Source organism: Musa acuminata, chromosome BXJ3-5 (genome assembly GCF_036884655.1).
Source record: "Musa acuminata AAA Group cultivar baxijiao chromosome BXJ3-5, Cavendish_Baxijiao_AAA, whole genome shotgun sequence".
NCBI classification, from domain to species: Eukaryota; Viridiplantae; Streptophyta; class Magnoliopsida; order Zingiberales; family Musaceae; genus Musa; species Musa acuminata.
In genome coordinates, this window is record NC_088353.1 from 5726105 (window position 1) to 5752150 (window position 26046).

The following is a 26046-nucleotide window of genomic DNA, read 5'->3' on the forward strand; positions in this document are numbered from 1 at the left end:
ATTCCAATGTTGTTGCCCTCTACGATGAAAGTGCGAGGTAAATAGACTATGCTACATTTGTCATAATATATCAATAAATTATAAATAATTATTTTATTTAAATTAGGAATATAGTTATTTAGAAATATAATTATATAGAAATATAACTATATTCTAATTCTAAATACAACCTGTATACAGGATTACGACTTCCATATTCTACTAACACAACTCGAAGGGCATTCGGAGATTCTCGAAAAGGGTGTACTCTCAGGTGAAATCCAAAAACCTAAGGCTATATATCTCCCCAAACTTTGGTCTTAGGATCATATTTCATGTTTCTACATGGATGAAAAACTTCGAAAGGATGGAAGCAAACATAGCGCCGATGGCAAAGAAGAAGGAAAAAGAAGAAGAAGAAGAAGGGGAGAGAGTTGATTGGTTGAATCTTCATGTTGATATGCAGGAACTCATCGCTGATCGACTCACCATTGACATCATCGACTATATCCGCTTTCGTTGTGTATGTAAGGCATGGCGCTCTACCAACCACTGTAGTCGCACATACCCTCCCCAACTCCCATGGCTCCTTTTGAGATATGACGATGACATCGATCGTCTCTTCTTCTACTCCTTATCAAGTGCAAAAGTCCACTCAATTCAACTTCCAGTAATCGATGGAGAAAAAATCAGCGGCTCATTTGACGGATGGTTAGTTCTTGAGAATAAACTTTCTTGCACCATATCTATCTTAAATCCTCTCACGGGTGTCCATATCCATCTTCCGATGCTCCCAAGATATCTTTGGAACAATAAAAATTGCCCATCGCTTTGGAGGATGGCAACATCTTCGAACTCATCGACGTCCTACAAAGGTTGCATCATCGTTGTTATCCCCACCCAGTTCAATTTTCTCCTAGCTATCAACGAGGACCATAAATGGACAAAGTTGGACAACATGAGCGACTATACAGATGTTATCTACTTCAAAGAAAGCTTTTATGTTATAGATAGATTTGCACGAGTTTCCATTTTTGACTCATGCCTCAGGAAAGTGACTGTCATTAGTACTCGAGGGAATTTGAGATACGGGGCTTGTCAATTGGCAAAGTTATCTGAAGAGCTTATAGTCTTTAAAACCAAATATGTTAAGAACTCTGCTAGTCAATTAGTTTTGAAAAGGATCTATATCTTGAAGATGAACCATCGACTTCTATCATTTGAGGAGGTAAAGAGCTTAGGCGAGCACATGCTTTTCATAGGCAATACTTCTCGCTCAATCTCATGCTCAACTACTCGATACCCTCTTGGAAAACATGACACTATCTATATGTATGCTCAGCCTACTTGGAGGTACATCGAAAGTAAACCTATTTACATTAAGTCGGGTGTATATAACTTAGAGGATGGCTCTTTGAAGCCCCTACCATTCGACATCGGTGATAAAAGATGTAATGGCTATTTACCTTTGTGGCACGTACCATATCTATCTTAATATATTTCTTTTGACTATTTTTTGTGTAAACATTATTTACTCGTAATGAAGGGATTTAATAAAGGTAATCATTTGTGTTTTTATATTAAAATATTGCATGTGTTGAACATAGCTTCATGAGATTGAAACCCTTCAGACTCGGAATCTAATTTCTCCATTGTTGGCATCCCAAGCATCGCCTTGCAAACCCCAAAAGCTGCTGCAGCTGCAGTTGCAGTAACACCGCATGTTGTAAGCTAAAGCCCAAAGAGCTATCGAACTACAATTGCATTAACACTGCATCTTGTCAGCATGATCCACCGATGGATTTGTTTGCGAGTCACAGCATGCTGTGGAGGACATGGTTGTTATAAGCGCTATAAGAAACTTTATGGGATCGAGTCGTAGAAGGATGCCGGAACTCATGATCCCACCGATCAATTTGGGACGATACCTTCGAACTAAAAAAATACCAAAACTCTTGATCTCCGTGACCTATTTTGAGAATTATTTTTATTCGAGCTAATTATATGTTATCTGTTGTAGTTATACCTTTTTAGCATCTCGATTTTTAGATTTAAAAAATTTATATTAGAATCTTTATACTTATAAAATTGAAACACTCAACTTCATTTATCATAGTGTTATTGATTTTATCGATCGTAATATGAAAACAATAAGCAAAAATATAATTTTAATGTCTCATGTATGTTTTTGGTGGTAGCGGATGATAGTATTGCTGGGGCTATGACAATTTCATCGGTGTCGATACAAAATGTAGAGCGACTAAAGGGAGATGGTCTACTATGAGTTGGACATGACCTTCCTTTATTCGTCTTGTGATATGTTTGTCTACGATGTCAACTTCCTCATGACTTGCCATGTCCACTAGGTCACTTGTGTTGCCTGCCATTCCCTCGAAGTTGTCTTTGCATCTCTGGCACAAGTCCGTGATGGATCTACCTTCTATGGGCTTCCTATAATCCCGATCCTCTTGCCACCCCTTCGCATTTTTTTGGCCTTCTTGTTGTCTCGCTCTTGCCTCTCCATCTCTGAATCCATGACAATGTCTTGGGTGAAGAAGCCCAAGGATCCTTGGTGGACGACCACAAAGCGATAATGCACAATAGTTATGGAGAGGGTGGAGGCTACCATACTAGGATAGAGTCAAATGGTGGGGTTGCAGAGTGAACGGTGGTGCGTGGAAGCAACAGCCCACGTGGTTGGCCCGTAGTAAAAAATGACAACGACCCTATCACTACGGGTGGCCCTTGTGGTTGGCCTGTAGCAAAAAATGACAATGACCCTACCACTACGGGTGGCCCTCGTGGCCACATTGTGGTTCAACATCAAGCTTTAAGAGCATGATGTGACAACAAAAAGAGGTAGTTGGGTGCGCTTCAGCGATTGGAGGCGTGCTCTGGAGTGTCTGTGAGGCTAATCACCATCACCGCGTCGTGGGTCACCGAGCACAAAGCCTGAGTCACCAACGTAGTTATCGATTGACGCTGACATAGATACAAAGCGTCGACATTTGCATCATCCTCTTCTTATCTCAACTCTCATCGTCAATCTCCCTCCTCATCCACAATAGTCACCCGTGACCCCCCAATGATGTCGTCATCCGTCACCACTAAAAAAAAAAATATATAATTAAAATTATCTTTTTACTCATCATTTTTATGTTTCTGTCAATAAAATCGATCAAGTTAGGGGAAATATAGTTAGATGTTTCACTTTTATAATTATTAGGAATTTCAATATAAAATTTTTAAATCTAAAGATCGAAATGCTAAAGAAGTCTAACTAATATATAATTAGCCGTTTCTATTTTTATGCACACAAAATCATATTATTATACTTAAGACAAATTCTACATATAAGAAACAAACCAAACGAAATAGACAATATAATTAGCCCTTTCTATTCTAATAAATGGATGTCTTTATACTCATTTACAATCATACTTGAAATATGATAAATTTGAATGTAAATAATTCTAGATTCATACAAAAATAAAAAATAAATTAAAGATATTATTATCCTGTATGCGGAAATTTTTAAGGAAAATGGACAGTATTTACATCATTTTACAAACAATTGTACTCTCATTCTCGCGGTCATACCGATAATTTATAAATTTAAATTTAGATAAACCCTAGATTCACACTAAATAAAATAAAAACTATGGATTCAATATTTAAATAAAATTATTTGAAATGTGAGTTTGTGCAGTTTAGATTTTAATGTACTTAAATAACTATTGATTCACCATATGGATAGTTTTTCCACTATAGTAAGAGGCAACATGGATGGAATTTTGTGTTATCCTCACAAATGAATGTCGTTATATATGTTTTTAGAATCATGATAAAAGCATATCAAATTTGAATTTAAGTATCTCAAAATTTATATTAAAATGAAAATATTATCGATTCACTATTTAGATGTGTCCTTTTAAGGTGAAAGTATCAGTAAATACATAATATTTATATTGTTACATTCATTTTCAAATAAATAACTGAAGTAGAGAATTTCTATCCAAGGTTCGCTATACCGTATCGCATCGGCGTTTCGACCAGGGCTCGATACGATACGGTACCAGTGTATCAGGCGGTACATCAGAGCGTACCGAGCGATATGCCTTAGTGTACCGAATAATTTTTTATTTTTTTTTCATGATGTAATATACTGTAGCACTGTAGTGGTACTGGACGGTCCGCGTACCGATAACCTGTCGGATCGGTACGTACCGCCCGATATAGGCGGTACGCTTCGGTACGACAAATCTTGTTTCTATCATATTTGTTGTTTGTTTGCCAAGGCTTTTTTTCTTTATGCACACAAGTGTTTGATTGGAATATACTTCTTATAGAATAACTTGTTTCCTTCGTTACTTCATCATGAATGAGTATTCTAATTTATAGGAGGTATGTAAATCCAAAAAAACAAAGAAACAACTACCAATGTTAGGTATAATGCCACACACGTTCTAATATAATAGTAATACAACTATATTATAGTTATCCTAATATATAGTAAATACTAAAAAAATAAATAATTTAATTTTAGAATATAGTTATTTAGAAATATAACTATATAGAAATACAACTATATTCTAATTATGAATACAAAAAAAGATGCTTTTTAGTAGTTTCTTTAAAAGGGGGGCACTCTCACATAAAATCTCATAACTTAGGGCTATATATATCATTGGATTTGGGTCTTACAACCATGTTTTATGTTTTAACATGGGTGGAAAACTTTCGAAGGATGGAAGCAAACAAAGTGTTGAAAGCAAAGAAGAAGAAGAAGAAGAAGAAAAAGAAGAAGAAAAAGGGGAGGCGATTGATTGGTCAAATCTCCAAGTCGACATGCTTGAACTCATCGCTGATCGACTCACCATCGATATCTTTGACTACACTCGCTTTCGTGGCGTCTGTAAGAAATGGAACTCTAGCATCCCTCATGATCGTGCGTACCCTCCCCAACTCCCATGGCTCCTTCTCAGACATGACGGCGACATCAATCGTCTCTTCTTCTACTCCTTATCAAGTGCAAGAGTCCACTCAATTCAACTTCCAGCGATGAATGGCGAAAAAATCATTGGCTCATTTGACGGATGGCTAGTCCTCGAGAACAAATTTTGTTGGACCATGTCTATCTTAAATCCTCTCACGGGTATTCATATCCATCTTCCGATGCTCCCAACGTATCTTAGGAACAATAGAGAACACCCATCGCTCTGGAAGATTGCAACATCTTCGAACTCATCAAAGTCGAACAATAATTGCATTATTATTGTTATCCCCATCCAGTTCAGTCCTCTCCTATCTATCCGTTTCGGCGAGGATGATAATTGGACCAAGTTGGATGACAAGAGCATCTACACAGATGTCATCTACTTCAAAGAAAGATTTTATGTTCTAGACAGATATGCCCGAGTCTCCATTTTTGACTCATACCTTAAGAAAGTGATTGTTATCGTTCCTCAAGGGGATTTGAGACATGGGCCTAATTGTTTTGCAGAGTTATCCGGAGAACTTGTAGTCTGTACAAGCAAATATATAAGGAGTTCTATCAATATATTTCAGTATGATCTAAAAAGGATCGATATCTCTAAGTTGAATCATCGACTTATGTTGTTAGAGGAGGCGAAGAGCTTAGGTGAGCACATACTTTTCATAGGTAATACTTGTCGCTCCATCTCGTGCACAACTACCCTATACCCTCGTGGAAAACATGACACTGTCTATATCTATCCTCAGTATGCTTGGAATGGATATATTAGATCGGGGGTATATGATTTAGAGGATGGCTCTTTGAAGCCCCTACCATTCGACATCAACGTCGAGACTTGTAATGGGCATTTACCCATGTGGCATGTACCACATCTATCTTAATCTTCTGAGTCTGTTAATGTGTATATCTTTTAAGAGTAGTAATAATGAAGGGATATTAAATCTTGAATGTGTTTGCAAGTCTTCGAAGCCTCTCATGATATCGAAACCTTTTAGACTTGTAATAGAATTACTCCGTTGTTGGCATCGCCTTGCGAACCCCAAAAGCTGCTGCGTTGCAATTGCATTAACACTGCATGTTGTAAACAACAAAAACACCGAAAGCTAATGTACCACGATTGCATTAACATTGCATGTTGGCAGCAGGATCGGTCAATCGATTTGTTTGCGAGTCACAGCATGCTGTGGAGGACATGGTTATTGTAAGCACCAAAAGAAAACCGAAACCCTCGGTCTCCTCCACCAATTTTGAGGAGCATTTCTATTCCCATTGCACTCCGATCGATTGAAGAACATTACTTGTACAAAGTTGGCAATATGTATTATGTTGAAAGTGAAGGTAAATTTTCGGTAAGCAAGAAACAAAAAAGAGACAGCCACTTGTGTCTCTGCTATGTGAGACTATGTTTCTTCTGTGAGTTCATCGTCGCCGCCGCTACTGGAATTGTCATTGCTGCGGCTGAAGAATGGATTGCTTGAAATCAGCTGTGCTCTTGGCTTTCGCTCCCTTGGGTACGGATGAATGGCAGATAACTCCCTAATGCGTCGCATAACATATTGTGGTATGGGGAGTGTCACATGTTTCTTGTGTGGCCCAACCTAGAAAGATACTGTGTTAAGGATATCTCTAATGATATCAAAACCTCCACAAAACTGTAGCAAATTGATCATATTTTCGAACCAATTCAGAAAAATGATCTACTTCACCAGTAATTACGTTCATGAAAATTTTCCACCTGATTCAAATGCTTAACAATGACAGCATACATAATAGTGTCAGACGACATATAATTTATTAACACCAAAGCGCAAAATGATTATAAACAAATTGATGCCCAGAACGTAAAGAATAAATTTAAGAACTCGCAAGAAATTTTGCAATGCTTTGACGAATATAGACAGACAAGTTTCCATCAACAAATATCGGACACCTCCAAAGTGACGAGTCATTGGGGATAAAATGCAACTGGACAGTGTAACACTGACAAATGATTGAACAAAACATGAGCAAACAAGTGTCTGCATCAACACTTTTGGGGTTCGTATTATAGATCATGAATGTATGCCTTACATATATGCAATGACAAATAATTGTGAATTCAGGATCTATGCAAATAGGACCATCTCAGAAAGAAACTTATACACAGTATTGAAATATAGAGACAGATACAGATACTCAGCTGTAAGCATAATAAAGCTCAGGTTATCAATATAAGCTCAATGTTAAGATACAGGCCTTCTACTCGAACCACCAATAGGTGCTTAGTGCAAGAATATTATTCCTTCTACCTAAAGCAACTATAAAAGTGAAAATAATGCTTAGACAATAAACTGAAAGAAGCAAGAAAGTTCGAGGAACATGTACAACAATCATCTTCCTCAAGAGTATAAATGAAAATAACAAACAGAATCTACCCAACTCTTTAGGATTGGCCACATGGGAGCAAGATGCGATTGTAAAAGAACAGCTTTCAATATGCATACACTGTTATGATTTTACAATTGCAATATACCAGGTTATAATTCTTATAGAGTGAGTGCCTCCAGAATTACACTTAACATGTTACAGTTGTTATGATCTAATAATATCTTTGTATGATACATTTAACATTTTTCTACTAAATCTATCAAAGGTTTTTTTAATGAACTGTTCCAACTATTCTAACTGTTACTTGTACATAAATCATATCTTTTACATTTTAGTATCATAATTCTCTGTGAAAAGTTTAACATCTTAACATGAAAGTAAAAGTATTTTTTACAATATAATACTGTCATTTTTTTCTTAAATTCTGTTCTTTTTTTTATTTTTCCAAGTGTTTTACTTCTATGATAATTTATATCTTAAAATTTTCAAATTATTTTTTCATTGACCTGATACTGTCAATCTCAATCCCAACCATATTAATCCCTAGGTGATCTTTTATCCCAATCTTGCAGACTCTGAACTTGCATCAATGTACATAATCTAACTGCAAAACATGCTTTTAGCAAGCCATGCTATCATCCTCTCTCCAAGAACACAAGTACAATTAACTAATAGATGTTCATAATTACTCTTTTAGTACTTAATTCAGTTTACTAACTGCTTATTTATTTCCAACCAGATAGTTCACAGAGACCAAACAACTTTGATCCCTCGTCTATGTAAATCATAAGTCTCTATAGTTGCAGAAGACACGCAAAGAGAGAAGTTAAGCACCTCTTATAAGCAAGGAACATTTATGTCATAAAGCATAGTTTTAGATCTCTTCTCAGACATTGGAATAAAAAACACAACTCATACCTGCTTTCTGTCATGTAACTGAGCAACACTAGCTCTCAAAAGGTTTCTCCATTTATCCTGTAAAGTGAAGCAATTCTAAAATCAACAAAGATTTTCTTTTAATCAACAAAAAACTTTTCATTAAGAAGAATTGATCATATGATTGATTCATAAGGACCTTGAGATCCACAGATGTGCGGAAAGCAGATGTTGCGAATAAGAGCCTCTTGATATCAGTCCATCTGCCAACTCCATATTGGGAGACACCTTCAATGAGCTTCATCACTTCTGGAAGTGTCCAAAGTCTATGATGTTTCCTTCTAATCCCACTTTTCTCATTTCTAACTGTTCTGGTCCAGTCTTCTGATGCATTATTTCGTAACTCAGACTTTGGAAACCTTAAAGCATATGTTGCTCTAGATTCATCGGCAGTTAAGAATTCATCCTCGCTTATTATAGTCTCATTTCCCTGGATGGAAGGTTCTGATTAGTGGCCATAAAATAAAAAGCTACAAATAACAAAGGTACGTGACAAACAAATGTTTTGATTTCTGAGACCCCAAATATATGACATTGCGTATCTTCCAGTGCATATATATGCAATTCAAAAAAGGTTGGGGTCTTGGGATCTTCAAATACTACATGGTAATATACATTGAATATAATGATTAGTAAATTTTGTGCTTAACTAAAAGCTTCAGAAAATAACTGCAATGAAATGAAGCATACTGCAAACCATGAGAGTTCAAGAGAATCACTAGTAATGCAGGAAGACTCGGCAGAGAATTTACCACTTCATGGAAAGGATATCTCACCATAACTGCAGCATTTTTCCGACGCTGAACTCTGGAGGCATGCAGACCTCTTTGTTTCTGAATAACTAAACCTGCATCGGACTCTTGGTCAAACCATTGTCCTACCAGTTTCTACCAATAAATGATCAACTGTTCTAGCACAAGAAATTTTACCTCTAGTTTCTCTGCAGCATCTGGATTTCAAATCTGATGTTTCTTCAATATATCTTCGAGTAGGTTTGCGTAATCTCTTATTTGTTATAACTGCACTGTCTTCATCTCCCAAATGAGTCTTGTGTGCCTCAGAAAAATTTCCCACTTGAACATCCCTACCACACTGCACTGGCTTCTCAGCACCTATTCCAACCACCAGTTTGGTGGTATCAAATATACTTCCGAATGGACTAGACACTTCTTCAAAAAGATTTTTTGGAATCCATATTGTTTCATCATCAATCTCATTTGGCATAGAGCTGCATTGCGAGGGACTGGAAAATTTGTTAATTTCAGTCAGGTTCTGCAATTCAAAGAGTATATGATGCTCCAGAGACTGCTTGTCCTCCACTGATGTATCCCATCCCAAAGTGCTTCTGAACACATCAGGAAGTTGATCGGTGCTTACATCATCGAACAAAAATGCATCTCGATCAGGTGTAGCAGCATCATATGGAGAATTAAGAGCATTTGACAAGTCTGAGAATTCTCCAGCATCACTATGTATTCCAATGCTTTTGGTTTGCAAATCTGATCTGAAATTTCTAATACATGATGTGTTCTGGGAAGCACATTTAACCTGATGGCTTTCTGCACAGTCATTATCTGAATAAACAAAAAAAGATAAGGGGGGAAATTATAAGCAGCAGCCTAATTTAAGAGCTCCAATATAACAAGAAATGTACCAAAAGAGAGGTACCCCAAAAAAGTTCAGGACAGATGCTGCAGAAATTGCTTTGTCCATGAAGATTCCCTTCATTAACTCCCTGGAGCATGCTATCAACAAACTGCAAAAAACACACTACCATGTATCACAAAATTTAAAATGTACAAGTGCAAAGATTCCTGGAACAATTAAAGTAGAGCAAAACCCAAGATTGCAAACTAATACAAACAAAAGGTATTTTCACTTCATCTCCCACAATTCTTAATCTTTATTCAAGAAAATAGTCTCTAAGTGTAAACATCTTGAGCTAGGATGAACACTGAACACTTCACCTCATGTTTCTGAATCAGTGCAGCATCAGAATAAATTTTTCCTGCAAGGAAATTGCATATAAGTACGTACACATACATCAATACACATATAACGAAACTAGAGAAGAGAATAAACAGCAGAAGGGACTTTATTCGAGTGTTTCATCCTTAAAGCATTGATAACTAAAACCATGAAGTTGGAGGAGGCACAGATTCTTGTTGCAAATTGTCACTGTGCAATGAAGAGATTGCCGACATCATGTAAAAAAGAAACAAAATTAAAAGGCAAAGGCAATTTAGAGCAGAATATAAGATGAAAAGTTACTTGCATCTACGCAGCAACTCAAAGCTAAGAAACCACATATAAAAACCACATGAAGTCACATGATTACAGGAAAACATAATAATTTACAAACACACACACAAATATAGAACAAACTGAAAAAAAGACTAATATTTAATAAAAATTTTAGCAATCACAAAAAAAAATCACTCCATCAAAACATAAACTAGGAGATAAATAAACTTTTAACACATCTAGCAATAATCATACCAAAATCTTCTTTACAATCTGTGTAATCAACTGCAAATGTAAAATCTTCGATAGCTAGGCACTCTTTAGAATGCTCTGAGCCCATAAGCATGATATTGTTGCTTAAATCTTTTTCAATTTGTGGCTCCAAAAGTAAATGTTCAACCTCCATTGCTTCATCTTCTGAGGCAGGAAAAAGTACACCATGAAATTCATCCTGTAATAGATTCAAGATGGAAAAAATAATTACAACCTGGTTGATTACAAGTTCAGAATTTAAGAAGGACAAAAGATCATACTAAACCTAGTATCAACATATCATTCTTAGCTGTGCTTTCATAAAAATACACGAGAAAATTCTCTAATTTCGAGTAAATGCTAGATATAGATATTGTTGGGATTGGTAAGTACTTGGATTCGTGGAGCCAGTGTCCCAGTGGGATAAGGAATTCCTGTACAAGAAAGAGTTCTCGTGAAGGAAGGGAACCCTACTAATTAGGGTTTGGTTCTTTTATAAATATATCATGTATCTCTATGTTTTAGTTTAAAGGGGGAGTGGGGAGTAGGATACGAATACTTTTAGAATTCTTAGATTTTTCTAGGGCATCTAGAGAGGGTACTCTAGAGTTTCTAGAGAGGACAAGAGAAAAAATATAAATTCTTCAAGGGTTTATGTGAGAGGGTCTGCAAAGAAATATATGCTTGAGTGGAGAAAGACTAAGGTCTTGTAATTGATTTCACATGGTGGATGTAAGCGGGAATTGTTGAACCACGTTAAATCTTGCGTTTGCCTTCTGGTATCTTCTTGATTGTTGATCTATACAATTTGGTTTGGTTTTCAGAATTCTCCACTCCCTCCCCAACAAGTGGTTTTAGAGCCAAAAAGATCCGGTGGTCAGAGATTCAATAAAGATGAACGACAAAGATTGAAAGGGGCATGGAGCAAAAGTATATTCTCTTCACAAGGCACAAAAGTAAACAAAATACTCACCAAGAGAGAGATGGTTGGGATTGACAAGTATTTTATGATTCCTAAAGCCAGTATCCCAATGAGATAAGGAATCCTAGTACAAGAAGGCGTTCCCGTGAAAAAAGAAAACCATTTACTTAGGGTTTGGTTCTTCTATAAATATCTCATGTATCTTTAGGTTTTAGCGGGAGAAGAGCAAGATGTGAGGAATACTTTTAGTACTCTTAGGTTTATCTAGGATATCTAAAGATAGTACTCTCTAGAGTTTTCAGATAAGAGAAAATGTGCAAATTCTTCGAGGTTTTATGCAAGAGGGTCTACAAGGAAATTTGTGCTTGAGCATGGGTAACTCAAGGTCTTGTAATTGATCTCACATGGTGAATAATTTAGTTTTTCTCCATGGATGTAGACAGGAGTTACCAAACCATATTCAATCTTACGTCAACTTTCTGGTATATTCTTGATTGTTGATCTCTACAATTTCTTTTAGTTTTTGGAATTCTCCTCTCCCCAACAAATATAAGATTCCAAAATCAATAAGCGCTATCAAGTGTTGGGCTTTTTTGAGAAATAATAAGAGATATCATTCACATGACTACTATTAAATCTCTAGATTTGAAGTTTATTAGCAAAACATATAGCAGTAAAGGCAAGTGTAAGACCAGGTGCAAGGAAGTGGTCATAGAAAGAATCATACACACAAACTCCCAGGATTCCAATTTAGCAATGAGTGTCACCCCGAGTTCTACAGTGGGCAAGCCAACTAGCAATCACAGATACAAGTTCCTATGATCCCAATATAGGAAATGAGATTCAAATCAAGTTCTAAGGGGGGCAAGGCAACTTGAATAAACCAGTCCAGCTACGAAAGGGTTAACAACTATAATTTTATTATTTAGAAATTCTCACAATAATATATAGTGCAGTAATCAAAATATTCCTAGTTGACTCCCAACCAAGATGTCAGCTATTTCTGAAAGCAAGAGAACATTGAAACAAGCAAACAGAATAAATCAAACAAGTGGAAACTTATTGACATAATAATTTTTTTCGGGAGTTCAATTAGGTGTGTATTGGAGATGTCAATTTTCAAGTTGGTCTCAAGTATATGAACTCAATTGGGTAAATTAGAAGTTGCAATTTCAGCCCAGATCTGAAATGCATCAGGTCTTATTTGTTTAACTTTGAGAGGGATGACAGTGAAATCAGAACATAATTTTCCAAAGGTGAGTCTACTCGAGACTGGAACAAAATCATTAAACTCCCCAAACCCAATGTGCCTGATCCTTGCCCTCCCTATCTCACATAAAAAAGCCATCCTAGTAGAATTATATAAACTACTTTTCCTTTTATATTACTATTATAAACAATATATATATACTAAATATATTTCCATTATTTATTCACATTTGGGCAGGCAAAAAATTAATACTATCAATTTTTGTATGGATCGGAGATGACATCATGTTCATTAACCCAGGTTGGAATCCACAAAGATGGGATGGGATTTACAAGTGGTGAGGCTGGGGCGGTTTTTCACTCAACCTGGCTTGCACCAGCCCTCTGAAATGATTTTTAAAAAAGCAAGCTCAAACTAAGAACTAAAGCACCTTCCTTAGGACAACCAGTCAGTTTTTCACTCAACCTGGCCTGCACCAGCCCTCTGTAATGATTAAAAATAGCAAGCTCAAACTAAGAACTAAAGCACCTACCTTAGGACAACCAGTCAGTTTTTCAGTCAACCTGGCCTGCAACAGCCCTCCACAAGCTCAAACTAAGAAGTAAAGCACCAAGCTTAGGGCAACTAGTCATGCAGAATAGCAATACACCATTAACCTCTTAGGAAAATGCAAGATATTATTTGTTCACATTGACTCCTTGGTTTTTGCTAATTGTTACACGACAAAAATATTATGCATACAATTCACATTTTTGCATTCGCCATTTCATTCTAAGACTAGATGAATTTTGGAATTATAGTCAATGCCAAAGGTTCCCACTTTACATCTTAGTTGCCATTGGTGATTCATACACAATCATAGTCATCTCTCAATCCAACCAAGTGTCCCAAAGAGATTTAAGCAAGGTATGCAATTTCGTACCGTACTGGAGTTTCGACGTTTGCTCGATACGGTACGAAACTGTATACCGAGCGGTAAACCGTTCGATAAATATATATATATATATATAAAGGCGACGTCGCCTTTTCCTTCTCCCACGCGGGGCGACATCGCCGAGGCGATGAGACGTCGCCTCGTATATATATATATATATATATATATAATATTTTTATAAAAGACGACGTCGCATCGCCTCGTATATATATATATATATATATATATATATATATATTTTTTTTTTTTTTTTTTTTTTTTCGTTCCGCTCGATAACGGGCGGTCTGTGTACCGGTAAGCTGACGAACCGGTATGTACCGCCCGTATCGGGTGGTATTATTCAAAATTGCATACATTGGATTTAAGTATGCAAACCTTTAACAAAAAGGTTAGTAGATCTCCATCTATGCATTTAAAAATCTTGACAAAATATACGAGAAGAATGTCAGATGAGACCTAAGATTAAGATTTAAAATCACAGAAACAATAAGACAAGAGGGAGACAATAAGTAGATAGAAGAAATGAAACATTCCTTATTGGTTTCAAGGACACTTACAAACCTGAACAGGCTTACAAGTGAAGTTATTTTGGCACATGCTTGGCTTCACCCACCCATTTTCTATGGCACATTTCACCATGCCATCCTTGCAATCATCATGCACAACTTCCACAATTTCCATAAATATGGAAGTGCAATTAGTAGTTCCACCAATCCTAATAAACTGCAAAATTAAAAAGAGAAATCACTCTAACAGCTAAACTTTTCATCATAACTACCACATGTAGAAATAGGTAATTTTGCTTATACAACACTCAGAATCATTGTAATGTTTTTAGGACACATATCCCATAAGCAAACATGTCCACATGTAAACCTCGGGAGCTAGTGGCGGCAATGGGTCTAGATTTGGTCAAGTAAACAGACTAAATCAGTTTGAGAGCTAAAATCACAGAAATAAGCTTAAAAGCCTGGATAGATCAAATGTCTTCATGGGTATAATGAGGAGAACATCCCCGTTTAGTCTATCATGACTCAATTTTGATATTCTCATCTATGTCTTAATTCCAACTGAATGAAGTATAAACACCCCTAGTTTAGTTTCATATCGAAAGTGGGAGAAACGTGAGTTGGTATATAAGTACTGCATGAGTGTACCATCATTAACACAGACAGATTAAGCATTTTGGATCACATAGTTATAAGACCAAGACAATGTGTCAATTATCCCATTCAATCAAATCATGGCAATTGGTATAAGGAAAGCCTAATATTAGATATGGTGGGTATCGCGATGAGTTTAAGTAGGAAAGGACCGACTAAAGGCACATCATAGTTTAGTAGGAAAGGACCAACTAAAGACACATCATGGACTGTAATACACAAAGTTCAGTTTCACATTAGAAGCAAGAGAAAAGTTGAATCGGTCTTCAAAGGTTGGATAGATGTACTAAATATTTTCTGAGCCACTGGTTCATACTTGTCATGTTAATGCATCAGTTATCTAGACAAATAAAAAAATTAAAATAACTAAGAGAAATTTTGTCATATTAATGCATCAGTTATATGGATGGATGAATTAGAAGAATTACGATAACCAAGAATAAATTTGTAAGTAGTAAAGACATTCCATGATAGCTTCCTGTTGAGCTTGACATGGCAGTAGCTTATCACACAAAATACGCGAACTGAGTAAATTAATCAAAGATAGACTACTCCAATACCCAGTCACAACAGAGGACTAGTGGACACACCTATATGAGACGACCATATGCACCAGAATTCAACATATTCCACCTTCTAAGCTACCACCCTCTAAGAGCCTAATCAGTATTAGTTCCACTTATATTCCAATAACATATCTGATGAAGAACATCCCCGTTTCTGGAAACGAAAAGAGGTAAGCATTAAAGAATCATCACGACATATTTCATTCTTTCATGTAGAATATCTGAACCACTATTTCCTCCAAAGCAATGATCAAACACATTCGACCACGAAAAAGAACGAGCATTACAAAAGCATGACATCCAACCCCACAACATTCTCAAAGAAAAGAACAAAACATGAGCAGGACAAAAATGGAAGAAAGAGGAACCAAGGCCGGCTCACCTCGAGGTACTTGCGATGGAAGCGGAGGACCGACGAGGGAACCGAGCGAAGCGACGGAGGCGAGAGGGAGAGGACGAAGACGCAGAAGGAGCACGCTCGGCGTTCGCCTTTGCTCTGCTCTGCGCTGCGTTTGCTTTGCTTTGCTTAGCTTCGGCAACGGACTCGAGGGGGCTGGGGGAAAGGCGGATTGGAATTATGGGACTGGGGTCCGAGAGGCACAAAGGAAGCATGGTGGCACGTGGACGGCAATCCCTTTTCGGGGGGCCCACGTGGGGTAGACGGTAGTGATACGCTGGCGACGACGGTCGCCGGTTCGATGTCACGTGCGACAGGGGGCGTGAGGCGGCGGTTTTTCCTGAGGGGGGAAAATATTTGCTAATTTTTTTAATGTTTATTTGCCTAATTATCATAACTAAACTATCATCCATTCGACTAAGTTTTGATACATCGAGGCATTAGTTGGTTTGATGAATCAATCTATCGAACAAATTATATAAAACACATAATAACATATTATATCATGTTCTCTCTTTTTCCTCACCTGCTATCTTCTCTCTTGTTTTTCTTCTTTTTATCCCTTTTGTTCTACTTCTGCTCCTCCATGTTTCTCTTCTAACCTGTTTATATCTATTGTCGATTCTTTGGGGTTTTCGTTTGACATCGATGCCATCTTCCTCACATCGAACTATGTGATTGAGAAAGCAAAAGACTGTAAGGATATTTTAATTTTTAATATTCGTCAAGCATATTCTTTTCCGATTAAACGTGATTTCAAAGGTATGTTAATCAGTCTTTTTAATATCTCGAAAATTTTACCCATTGTTTAACCCCATAAATTCTTACACTTCATAAAAGATCAGACCTATCTCGGAACCGATTCATAATTTTCTTCTGGCCAATCCGATCCAGTTCTAGTAGTTATGCTTGCTAATACTCCTAGATTTGATCAATTTAATATGATTTAACCAAACAGGACAGGTATTTGTATAAAAATTCAAATTTATCATCATTTGTAAATGATATGCATCTGTGGCGACCCACCTGCAAGTACAGCTGTGCGAAATCAACCGATTGGCCTCCATTTAAGCAACCTGGGTTTTCAGATACATACCTGTAAGTGACATTCCTAACCAGCTATCTTAGCAAACACCCGAAACAATAGCAACAACCTTGAGACACACAAGTACATCTTGCATTGAAGAATGCAGGAAACCTGTCGCTTTCTAGTATTTTATTTACGTGTGACTGGACTTTAATATCCAGTCAAAAAGGTTTAGCTTGATATATGAAAGCGATAATTTGGAACAGAGCTGAAAAGATTTACCTTGACATGGTAACTGATAAGGGTAAATATGGCAATCAGTCTAAGGACAGTGTCAACTGTTCCAAATGACGTCACTCACCTCGGAATTGATCAGAACGTTGACCGAGGCACATTAATATCCTGCAAAAGTCAAGTCCAACACGCTACGCCATCGCTACTGTCAGGAGTACCAGCCTGCCCCTGCAAGGGGCACATCAAGCACAGGAAGCAGAATACTCCCCTATAAATACCCTCTCATTCGTTTGAAAGGAAGGGGGGGACACCTAAGAGACACACGCCACACTTGTATGGAGGCATCTCTTCCTCCAAAACCCTCTCCACATCGCTAACTTGGCCGTCGGAGAGGTCGGGCCGAGGGCACTCGGCCCGACCTTTGTGCAGGTACCATAGGGGGCGGACTCTTCCAGGCGCTGCGGCGGACCTTCTTGCCGACCCGACATCCGGACCCCCGAACCGAGCCGCGTCGGCCCCGAGGCCACGGCTTAAATAGATGCCTCCCGCCTCGGCCCCATGTGCGGCCAGCTCGCGTCGACCCCACGGGCGCGACCAACCCGCGCGCCTTAGCTCCTCGGCCCCATGCGCCTCGACCCCTCGGTCCCACGCGCGCGGGCAACCCGCCTCAGTTTCTCGACTGACAGCGCAGCTTGCTGCCTCGACCCCATGTGCAGCCAGCCCGCATCAGCTCCTCGGCTAACGGCGCAACCCGCCCGTGTCGGCCCCACGGGCACGACCAGCCCGCGCGCCTCGGCTCCTCGGCCCCACGTGCACGGCCAGCCCACGCGCCTCGACCCCTCGGTCCCACGCGCGCAGCCAACCTGCCTCAGTTGCTCGGCTGACAGCGCAGCTTGCTGCCTCAGCCCCAAGCGCGGCCAGCCGGCGTCAGCTCCTCAGCTGACGGCGCAACCCGCCCGCGTCGGCCCCATGGGCACGACTAGCCCTCGCGCCTCGGCTCCTCGGCCCCACGCGCGCGACCAGCCCACGCGCCTCGACCCCTCGGTCCCACGCGCACGGCCAACCCACCTCAGTTGCTCGGTTGACAACGCAGCTTGCTGCCTCGGCCCCATGCGCGGCCAGCCCGCGTTAGTTCCTCGGCAACGTGTTGCCCGAGACCACCTCTGATCGGCTTGCCCGACAAAGTTGTGCCCCTCGGTTGCGTGTCAATCGAGACACGCCCACGCGGCCTGCCTACCTATGTCGTGCTCCTCAGCTCATAGCCCGAGTCGCTCCAGTTCGACCACCGACTTGCGACTCGTCGGCTTGGCTCATAGCCCGAGTCGCTCCAGTTCGACCTCCGACTTGTGACTCGCCGGCTCGGCCCATCACCCGAGACACGCCTATGCAGCCTGCCCGCTTGGTCGTGCTCCTCGCCCGCACGTTGTCCGAGACCACGACCTCTACTCGGCTTCCTGATTGAGATGTGCTCATCGGTCGCACTTTGCCCATGACCCAAGACACCCGCACGGCCTGCCCGCCTGCGTCGTGCTCCTTGGCGCATAGCCCGAGTCGCTCCAATTCGACCACCGACTTGCGACTCAGCGGCCCAAACCATAGCCCGAGTCGCTCTAGTTCGACCACCGACTTGCGACTCGCCGGCCCAAACCATAGCCCGAGTCGCTCCAGTTCGACCACCGACTTGCGACTCGCCGGCCCAGACCATAGCCCGAGTCGCTCCAATTCGATCTCCAACTCATACCATAGCCCGAGTCGCTCCAGTTCGATCTTCGACTTGCGACTCGTCGACCCAACCTGCCCACCTGCCTTATGCTCCTCGGCTCCGTAATACCCGAGACCACGCCTGTGCGGCCTGCCCGCCTGCGTCGTGCTCCTCGGCCCCCGACTCCCGAGACAGACTTGCGCGGCCTGCCCGCCTGCGTCGTGCTACTCGACCGCATGGCCCTCGCGACCACGCCTACGTGGCTAGCCCGCCTGCGTCGTGCTACTTGTGCTCATCGGTCGCACGTTGCCCATGACCCAAGACACCCGCGCGGCCCGCCCGCCTGCGTCGTGCTACTCGGCCGCATGGCCCTCGCGAACACGCCTGCGCGGTCTGCCCGCCTGCGTCGTGCTCCTCGGCTCTTCGGCTTTAAGCCACCCAGGACACACCTGTGCGGTCTGCCCGCCTGCGTCGTGCTCCTCGGCTCTTCGGCTTTACGCCACCCAGGATACACCTGCGCGGCTAGCCCGCCTACGTCGTGCTCCTCGGCCCCTCGGCTCCATTCTCCCCGAAATTGCGTCTGCACGACCAGCCCACCTGAAGACAGAAGCCATGCATCGGACTCCCCTTGGGTGACAACCGACGCATAGCTCCTTTCGGGAGGGAATATGATAAGGGTAAATATGGCAATCAATCTCAGGACAGTGTCAGCTGCTCCAAATGACGTCACGCACCTCGGAATTGATCAGAACGCTGACCGAGGCACATTAATATCCTGCAAAAGCCAAGTCCAACACGCTACGCCATCGCTACTGTCAGGAGTACCAGCCTGCCCCCTGCAAGGGGCACATCAAGCACAGGAAGCAGAATACTCCCCTATAAATACCCTCTCATTCGTTTGAAGGGAAGGGGGGGACACCTAAGAGACACACGCCACACTTGTATGGAGGCATCTCTTCCTCCAAAACCCTCTCCACATCGCTAACTCAACCCGACCTTTGTGCAGGTACCAGAGGGGGCGGACTCTTCTAGGCGCTGCGGCGGACCTTCCTGCCGACCCGACATCCGGACCCCGGAACCGAGCCGCGTCGGCCCCGAGGCCACGGCTTAAACAGATGTCTCCCGCATCATTTTTATGATAAGGGTAAATATGGCAATCGGTCTCAGGACAATGTCAGCTGCTCCAAATGACGTCACGCACCTCGAAATTGATCAGAACGCTGATCGAGGCACATTAATATCCTACAAAAGCCAAGTCCAAAATGTGACGCCATCGCTACTGTCAGGAGTACCAGCCTGCCCCCTGCAAGGAGCACATCAAGCACAGGAAGCAGAATACTCCCCTATAAATACCCTCTCATTCGTTTGAAGGGAAGGGGGGGACACCTAAGAGACACACGCCACACTTGTATGGAGGCATCTCTTCCTCCAAAACCCTCTCCACATCGCTAACTTGGCCGTCGGAGAGGTCGGGCCGAGCGCCTCGGCCCGACCTTTGTGCAGGTACCAGAGGGGGCGGACTCTTCCAGGCGCTGCGACGGACCTTCTTGCCGACCCGACATCCGGACCCCCGAACCGAGCCGCGTCGGCCCCGAGGCCACGACTTAAATAGATGCCTCCCGCATCATTTTGGCGCTAGAAGGAGGGCCCGGAATGACGGTACGTTAGCCTTCTCTTTGGTTGCTCCACTGCAGCCGACCTGCACCAGCAGTAGCGACTTCTGAGGCTGGTATCGGCTCCTCGACCCCACGCGCGCGACCAACCCGCCTCAGTTGCTCGGCTGACAGCGCAGCTTGCTGCCTCAACCCCATGCACGACCAGCCCACCTAAAGACAGAAGCCATGCATCGGACTCCCCTTGCGTGACAACCGACGCATAGCTCCTTTCGGGGGGGAATATGATAAGGGTAAATATGACAATCAATCTCAAGACAGTGTCAGCTGCTCCAAATGATGTCACGCACCTCGGAATTGATCAGAACGCTGACCGAGGCACATTAATATCCTGCAAAAGCCAGGTCCAACACGCTACGCCATCGCTACTGTCAGGAGTACCAGCCTGCCCCCTGCAAGGGGCACATCAAGCACAGGAAGCATAATACTCCCCTATAAATACCCTCTCATTCGTTTGAAGGGAAGGGGGGGGCACCTAAGAGACACACGCCACACTTGTATGGAGTCATCTCTTCCTCCAAAACCCTCTCCACATCGCTAACTTGGCCGTCGGAGAGGTCGGGCCGAGCGCCTCGGCCCGACCTTTGTGCAAGTACCAGAGGGGGCGGACTCTTCCAGGCGCTGCGGCGGACCTTCCTGCCGACCCGACATCCGGACCCCCGAACCGAGCCGCGTCGGCCCCGAGGCCACGGCTTAAATAGATGCCTCCCGCATCATTTTGGCCCTAGAAGGAGGGCCCGGAATGACGGTACGTTAGCCTTCTCTTTGGTTGCTCCACTACAGCCGACCTGCACCAACAGCAGCGACTTCTAGGGCTGGTATCGGCTCCTCGGCCCCACGCGCACGGCCAACCCGCCTCAGTTGCTCGGTTGACAGCGCAGCTTGCTGCCTCGACCCCATGCTCGGTCAGCCTGCGTCAGCTCCTCGGCTGACGGCGCAACCCGCCCGCGTCGGCCCCACGGGCGCGACCAGCCCGCACGCCTCGGCTCCTCGGCCCCACGCGCGAGGCCAGCCTTCACCATCAAATTCGTTTCTTGAGTCCCGAATGAGATCTAGTAAACATGAAAGATCTCCATAGTGCCACAGTGTGATGTCTGCTGCAAGGTCTGTGCAATAGCCTGGTACTTCCGGATGTCTGCAACACTGACACCGACGAGCAAACTTCATTGATTCTTCAAAATGAGCAGCTTTGATCTCTGATACTTCATCAGCCTCATCTTCCTCCATTGCGTCAGGATTCTCACTTTTCCGTCTTTCTCTTTCTATATCCTACATAATAAGATAACAAAGAGGTCAATTTCAGTCTAGTAGAAATGGAAATTTTGTACCATCAGCAATTAATGCTATTATAACCAAAATACACTTGGGAGGCAGAAGCTCTTGACCTTGTCAAAAGGTCTGGAAGCAGGCTTTCATGTTCTATCTCCAGTTTTTGAGCAAGGGTTAAGTATATAAAACAGCACAACAATCCACCAACTAATTATCATGTTTCAATCCGCAGACTAATGCTGATGGAAATTAGGCATAACAGATTTAAAATAAGTTGTGATATCCTTATGTAACATAATATACACAACTCATATTTTGACCAAGCATAAAACACACAATTAAAAATGTATATATATTGCTTAACCAAAAAAGAACTAAGATTAAAATGATGCTGTTTCTCACATGCTTTGCCAAGTGAATGTACACTATCAAGTTGATGTGCAACATATCAGATTCCGGAGCACATAACAGAAGAAAGCTACTGCTGCAGCTGTCATTTTTAATATACAATATCAGAAATATCTATCACACACAAATAATTATATTCCATGGTCAAAACAGAAAGGAAATGACAAATACAAAAAAAAAAAAAAAAAAAAAGCCTACCTTTTCAATGTTTTCTCTAATGGCAAAATTGCATGCATGTTGGCAAATATCTGTAATATCTGCACCACTAAATCCTTGAGTGTACTTGGCAAGAGCCCTCAAGTTAACATCTTTAGACACAGAAGACTTCCTCAAGCAAGCTTTAAATATTTGGTATCGAGAGGCCTTATCTGGTAAAGGTATATAAATCAATTGGTCAAGACGGCCTGGCTTAAGCAAAACAGGATCTATAATGTCAGGCATTTTAGTTGCCCCAATAATGAACACTGTTTTCTTGCCATTCATGCCATCCATCTGTGTCAGTAGCTGATTAAGAACCCTATCAGCAGCACCTCCTGCATCGCCAACAGTGCTGCCTCTCTGCAGTGGCAGTGAAAAAATTATGATCAAGAATAGAAAATACAAGTGAATGACACAAGTTAGACAGAAACAATGGATAGATAACCTGGGTTGCAGTGGAGTCAAGCTCATCAGAAAAGAGAACACAGGGCACAGATTGACGAAGCCTTGTCAAAGATTTCACACACATTTGCTTCACTCTCACCAAACCACATAGTCAATAATTCAGGACCTTTGATGCTGATGAAATTCACTTGGCATTCATTAGCAATGGCCGTAGCTAACAAGGTCTTTCCATGACCGGGCGGTCCATAAAACAATACTCCCTTGAAGGGGGACATCCCAAACTTTTCAAACTTCTCAGGATGCTCAACCAGATATTGCACAGTCTGTAAGAAAAAGGAGAAGAGTTAGACAAGCAACACCATCAGGCATTTTGCAAAGGCAAAAACCATAACTTATTCACCAAACTACCTCTTGCAGCTCCCTCTTAACATTGTCCAACCCACCAATATCATACCAGGTAACATTTGGCACTTCAACAACCTGATAAAGAAACCATCACATTTCAAGTTAAAATATCTCAAGGACAAACAGATATTCCAGCCCTAATTGCATAAGCCTGTCATGACATAGAGCATGTAGGGCTCTTTTTGGGCTTTGGATACCAGGCCAAATCACACATCTTTATGTACCAATTTGAATGTTTGAATGCGTAGAAGTTAATTGAAAATTTCAACTACAATAAGAATTTCTAAGTGTCAAGGTTTCTCATCCTCAACCCTTCAAACAGCCAGCAGCTTAAAAGATATCAACCCTAGAATTAACATACTCAAAGAACAAGAAAAAATATAGTCTTTAAGACTTAAAACAACTAAAAAGTGGCCTTACAGTTTCTCGGAGTGCAGATGGATTACTTGATCCAAGAGCAGTCTTAAAATGTTCGTTTGTAACAGCCATTGAGTTGAGAATCTCAGCATCAATCGATTCATCCTCTAAATATATTATGCCCATCTTCTCACGTCTACACTGGAGAGCTGCCTCAGTGCATAAAGTGGCAAGGTCAGCTCCAACATACCCACGAGTGTCCTTAGCTATCCCTTCTAAATCAACCTGCATTACATGAAATACTGTCATCAATGAAAAATTAAGATAAAATGTATTATTATTCAAAAGAATAATGGTCAAAAGAAATAATAAGAAATGGTCAATTACATCTTCAGCTAACTTCATGTTCTTAGTATGGATTCAAAGAACCTCCAAGCGACCTACTTCATCTGGAACTCCAATGTCAATTTCTCAAACAAACCTACCAAATATTCTAAGAGCTGGATCAATACTGTTTTAGCCCATTCATCAGCGTCAGCAATTGAGACACTATACGTCTCTCAACTTATCCATTAGTCTTTTCTCTCTTAGGAGCAATGGAATCGATCTCATCGATAGAAATAATTGATGGTGCATTTTTCTCTGCTTCTTCAAAAGCCTTCTCAAATTGTTCTCATGTTCACCAGCTAGCTTTGCCATGATCTTTGGACCATTAATGCAGAAGAAAAAGGCTCCCATCTCATTTGCAACCACCCTAGCTATCAGCATCTTCCCAGAACCAGGCGGTCCATAAAACAAAATACCTTTCGGTGGCTTGACACCAATTGACTTGAACAATTGAGGGTGTCTAAGAGGTAGCTCTACTAGCTCTCTTATTTGAGCCATTAGTTTCCTAGCTCCTCCAACATCATCATAACCCACCTCATCAAGTCTGTCCTCATACTCCCTTTTTACAGGTTCCCCCTCACAGAAAATCTGTGTCAGCAGCAACAATACAATACTCTGCAGGATCGGTTTCCTTAACTTTAAATTCAATACTCCTCATACCTCCTCGGACAAGGAAAAGATCCCCTTTTCTAACAGGGCGTATGCCTCCAGAAAATATGCTGCAAATAAACAAGTCAATAAGTTAGCTAAAGCAACCACAAATCATGAAAACAGATTATAACCCATTAATAGGGATCGGACAAACTTCACTCCAAGAAACTTCTTTAAGTTGCCAACGACACTCAGGTGGTTCCAATGAATTGCAATTCTAAAACAACCTACAAATTTGCAGTGAAAATATTGTAAAAAAATTAATGTTTAACTACAACATAATGTGGCTGTGATGTGTAATTTATCAAATAATAGAAGGAAAAAAAACTCACACTTCAAATATGCATCAAAGAGGTTTTCTGTAACTCCTTAGATTGTGTCATCAATAGGAAGAATACGAACACACTTCACACACTTACATATTGGCACTGATGGACTGAGATAATATTTCCCAGCCTCACTCTGAGATTCAGTCTAACAACCTTATTCATCTTGATCTTTGGTTCATCACATGTATCATCAGCTAGAGCAATGCAAATTGTATCCCTCCTCTTTTTTCCCTATAGAAAAACATTGAAAAGACTGTCTTAGATTAAAAGCCTAAATTTTCAATTGAACACAACCTAAGTCTAAGATCTCCAAAGAATTCTGGAAATCCCCATTTCCCTCAAGAAAATAAATGAATAACAAATGAAAAAAAGAAAATGAATCCACGAATGAATTTTAGTGATTGCAATTGAAGCTCATATAATTAAGAGCCGGAAATTATAACTAACAAAACAAATTGCCAAAACCAGATGCAACCATAATCAAACATTGCCTATTCGAACCCTAATCTTTTTCAAGGCCGTCAGCCGGGTTGAGTTACAATCATATCCCTTCACAGTAACTCTATCTTAGCAACCACACAAATCCTATATCTATTGAGTAGGACAGCAAGACTACGATACGAAATATCACCACGAAATAGCTGCAACTTCTGCATCCTCTCAAGATTCTTCGATACCACCGAATTATCACCATTGATCGCCTCGCCTACGATCAAACGAATGGGCGACTTCTTCTTCTCCAGGATCGCCGTGTTATTCTTACCCTTGCTGCATCAATTTCCACCCTAAGAAATCCAATCGAAACCCTCGAGAAACGGATGACAGCCTCTCATTCATGCAAAACACCTTCGAGAAATCCAATCGACAACGCCAAGAAATACACGCGGAAAACAAAAAGAAACAATGAACTTACGCATCGGAAGCAGAAGACCCGCGTGGGTTCGCCATTAAGATCGAGGTCCAAGAACGAACGAGATGATAAATGGGAAAGAAGGCGAGCTAACGAGGCGGGAGAAGGGAGGCCAATTTTTTAGA

The 26046-nt window shown here is 41.3% G+C and overlaps 1 protein-coding gene and 1 pseudogene across 3 annotated transcripts; both read right to left on the reverse strand.

The window, feature by feature from the left end:
• Nucleotides 1-6212: 6212 nt before the first annotated feature.
• On the reverse strand, nt 6213-16129 carry LOC135638297 (uncharacterized). Of its 3 annotated transcripts, none has more exons than XM_065151367.1 (10): nt 15952-16129; nt 14402-14563; nt 10778-10973; nt 10246-10286; nt 9947-10034; nt 9208-9852; nt 9055-9125; nt 8418-8708; nt 8261-8317; nt 6213-6573 (listed from the first exon to the last, which is right to left on the reverse strand). In XM_065151367.1, the coding sequence occupies exons 2-10, from the start codon at nt 14519-14521 to the stop codon at nt 6376-6378; spliced, it is 1707 nt and encodes a 568-aa protein (XP_065007439.1). In that variant the 5' UTR covers nt 14522-14563; nt 15952-16129; the 3' UTR covers nt 6213-6375. The 3 variants fall into 3 exon arrangements, with proteins under 3 accessions (XP_065007439.1, XP_065007438.1, XP_065007440.1); XM_065151366.1 differs by having other exon boundaries at nt 9031-9125; XM_065151368.1 differs by lacking the exon at nt 15952-16129 and having other exon boundaries at nt 9031-9125; nt 14398-14523.
• Nucleotides 16130-17037: 908 nt separating this feature from the next.
• On the reverse strand, nt 17038-26043 carry LOC135638518 (cell division control protein 48 homolog E-like; annotated as a pseudogene).
• Nucleotides 26044-26046: the final 3 nt, after the last annotated feature.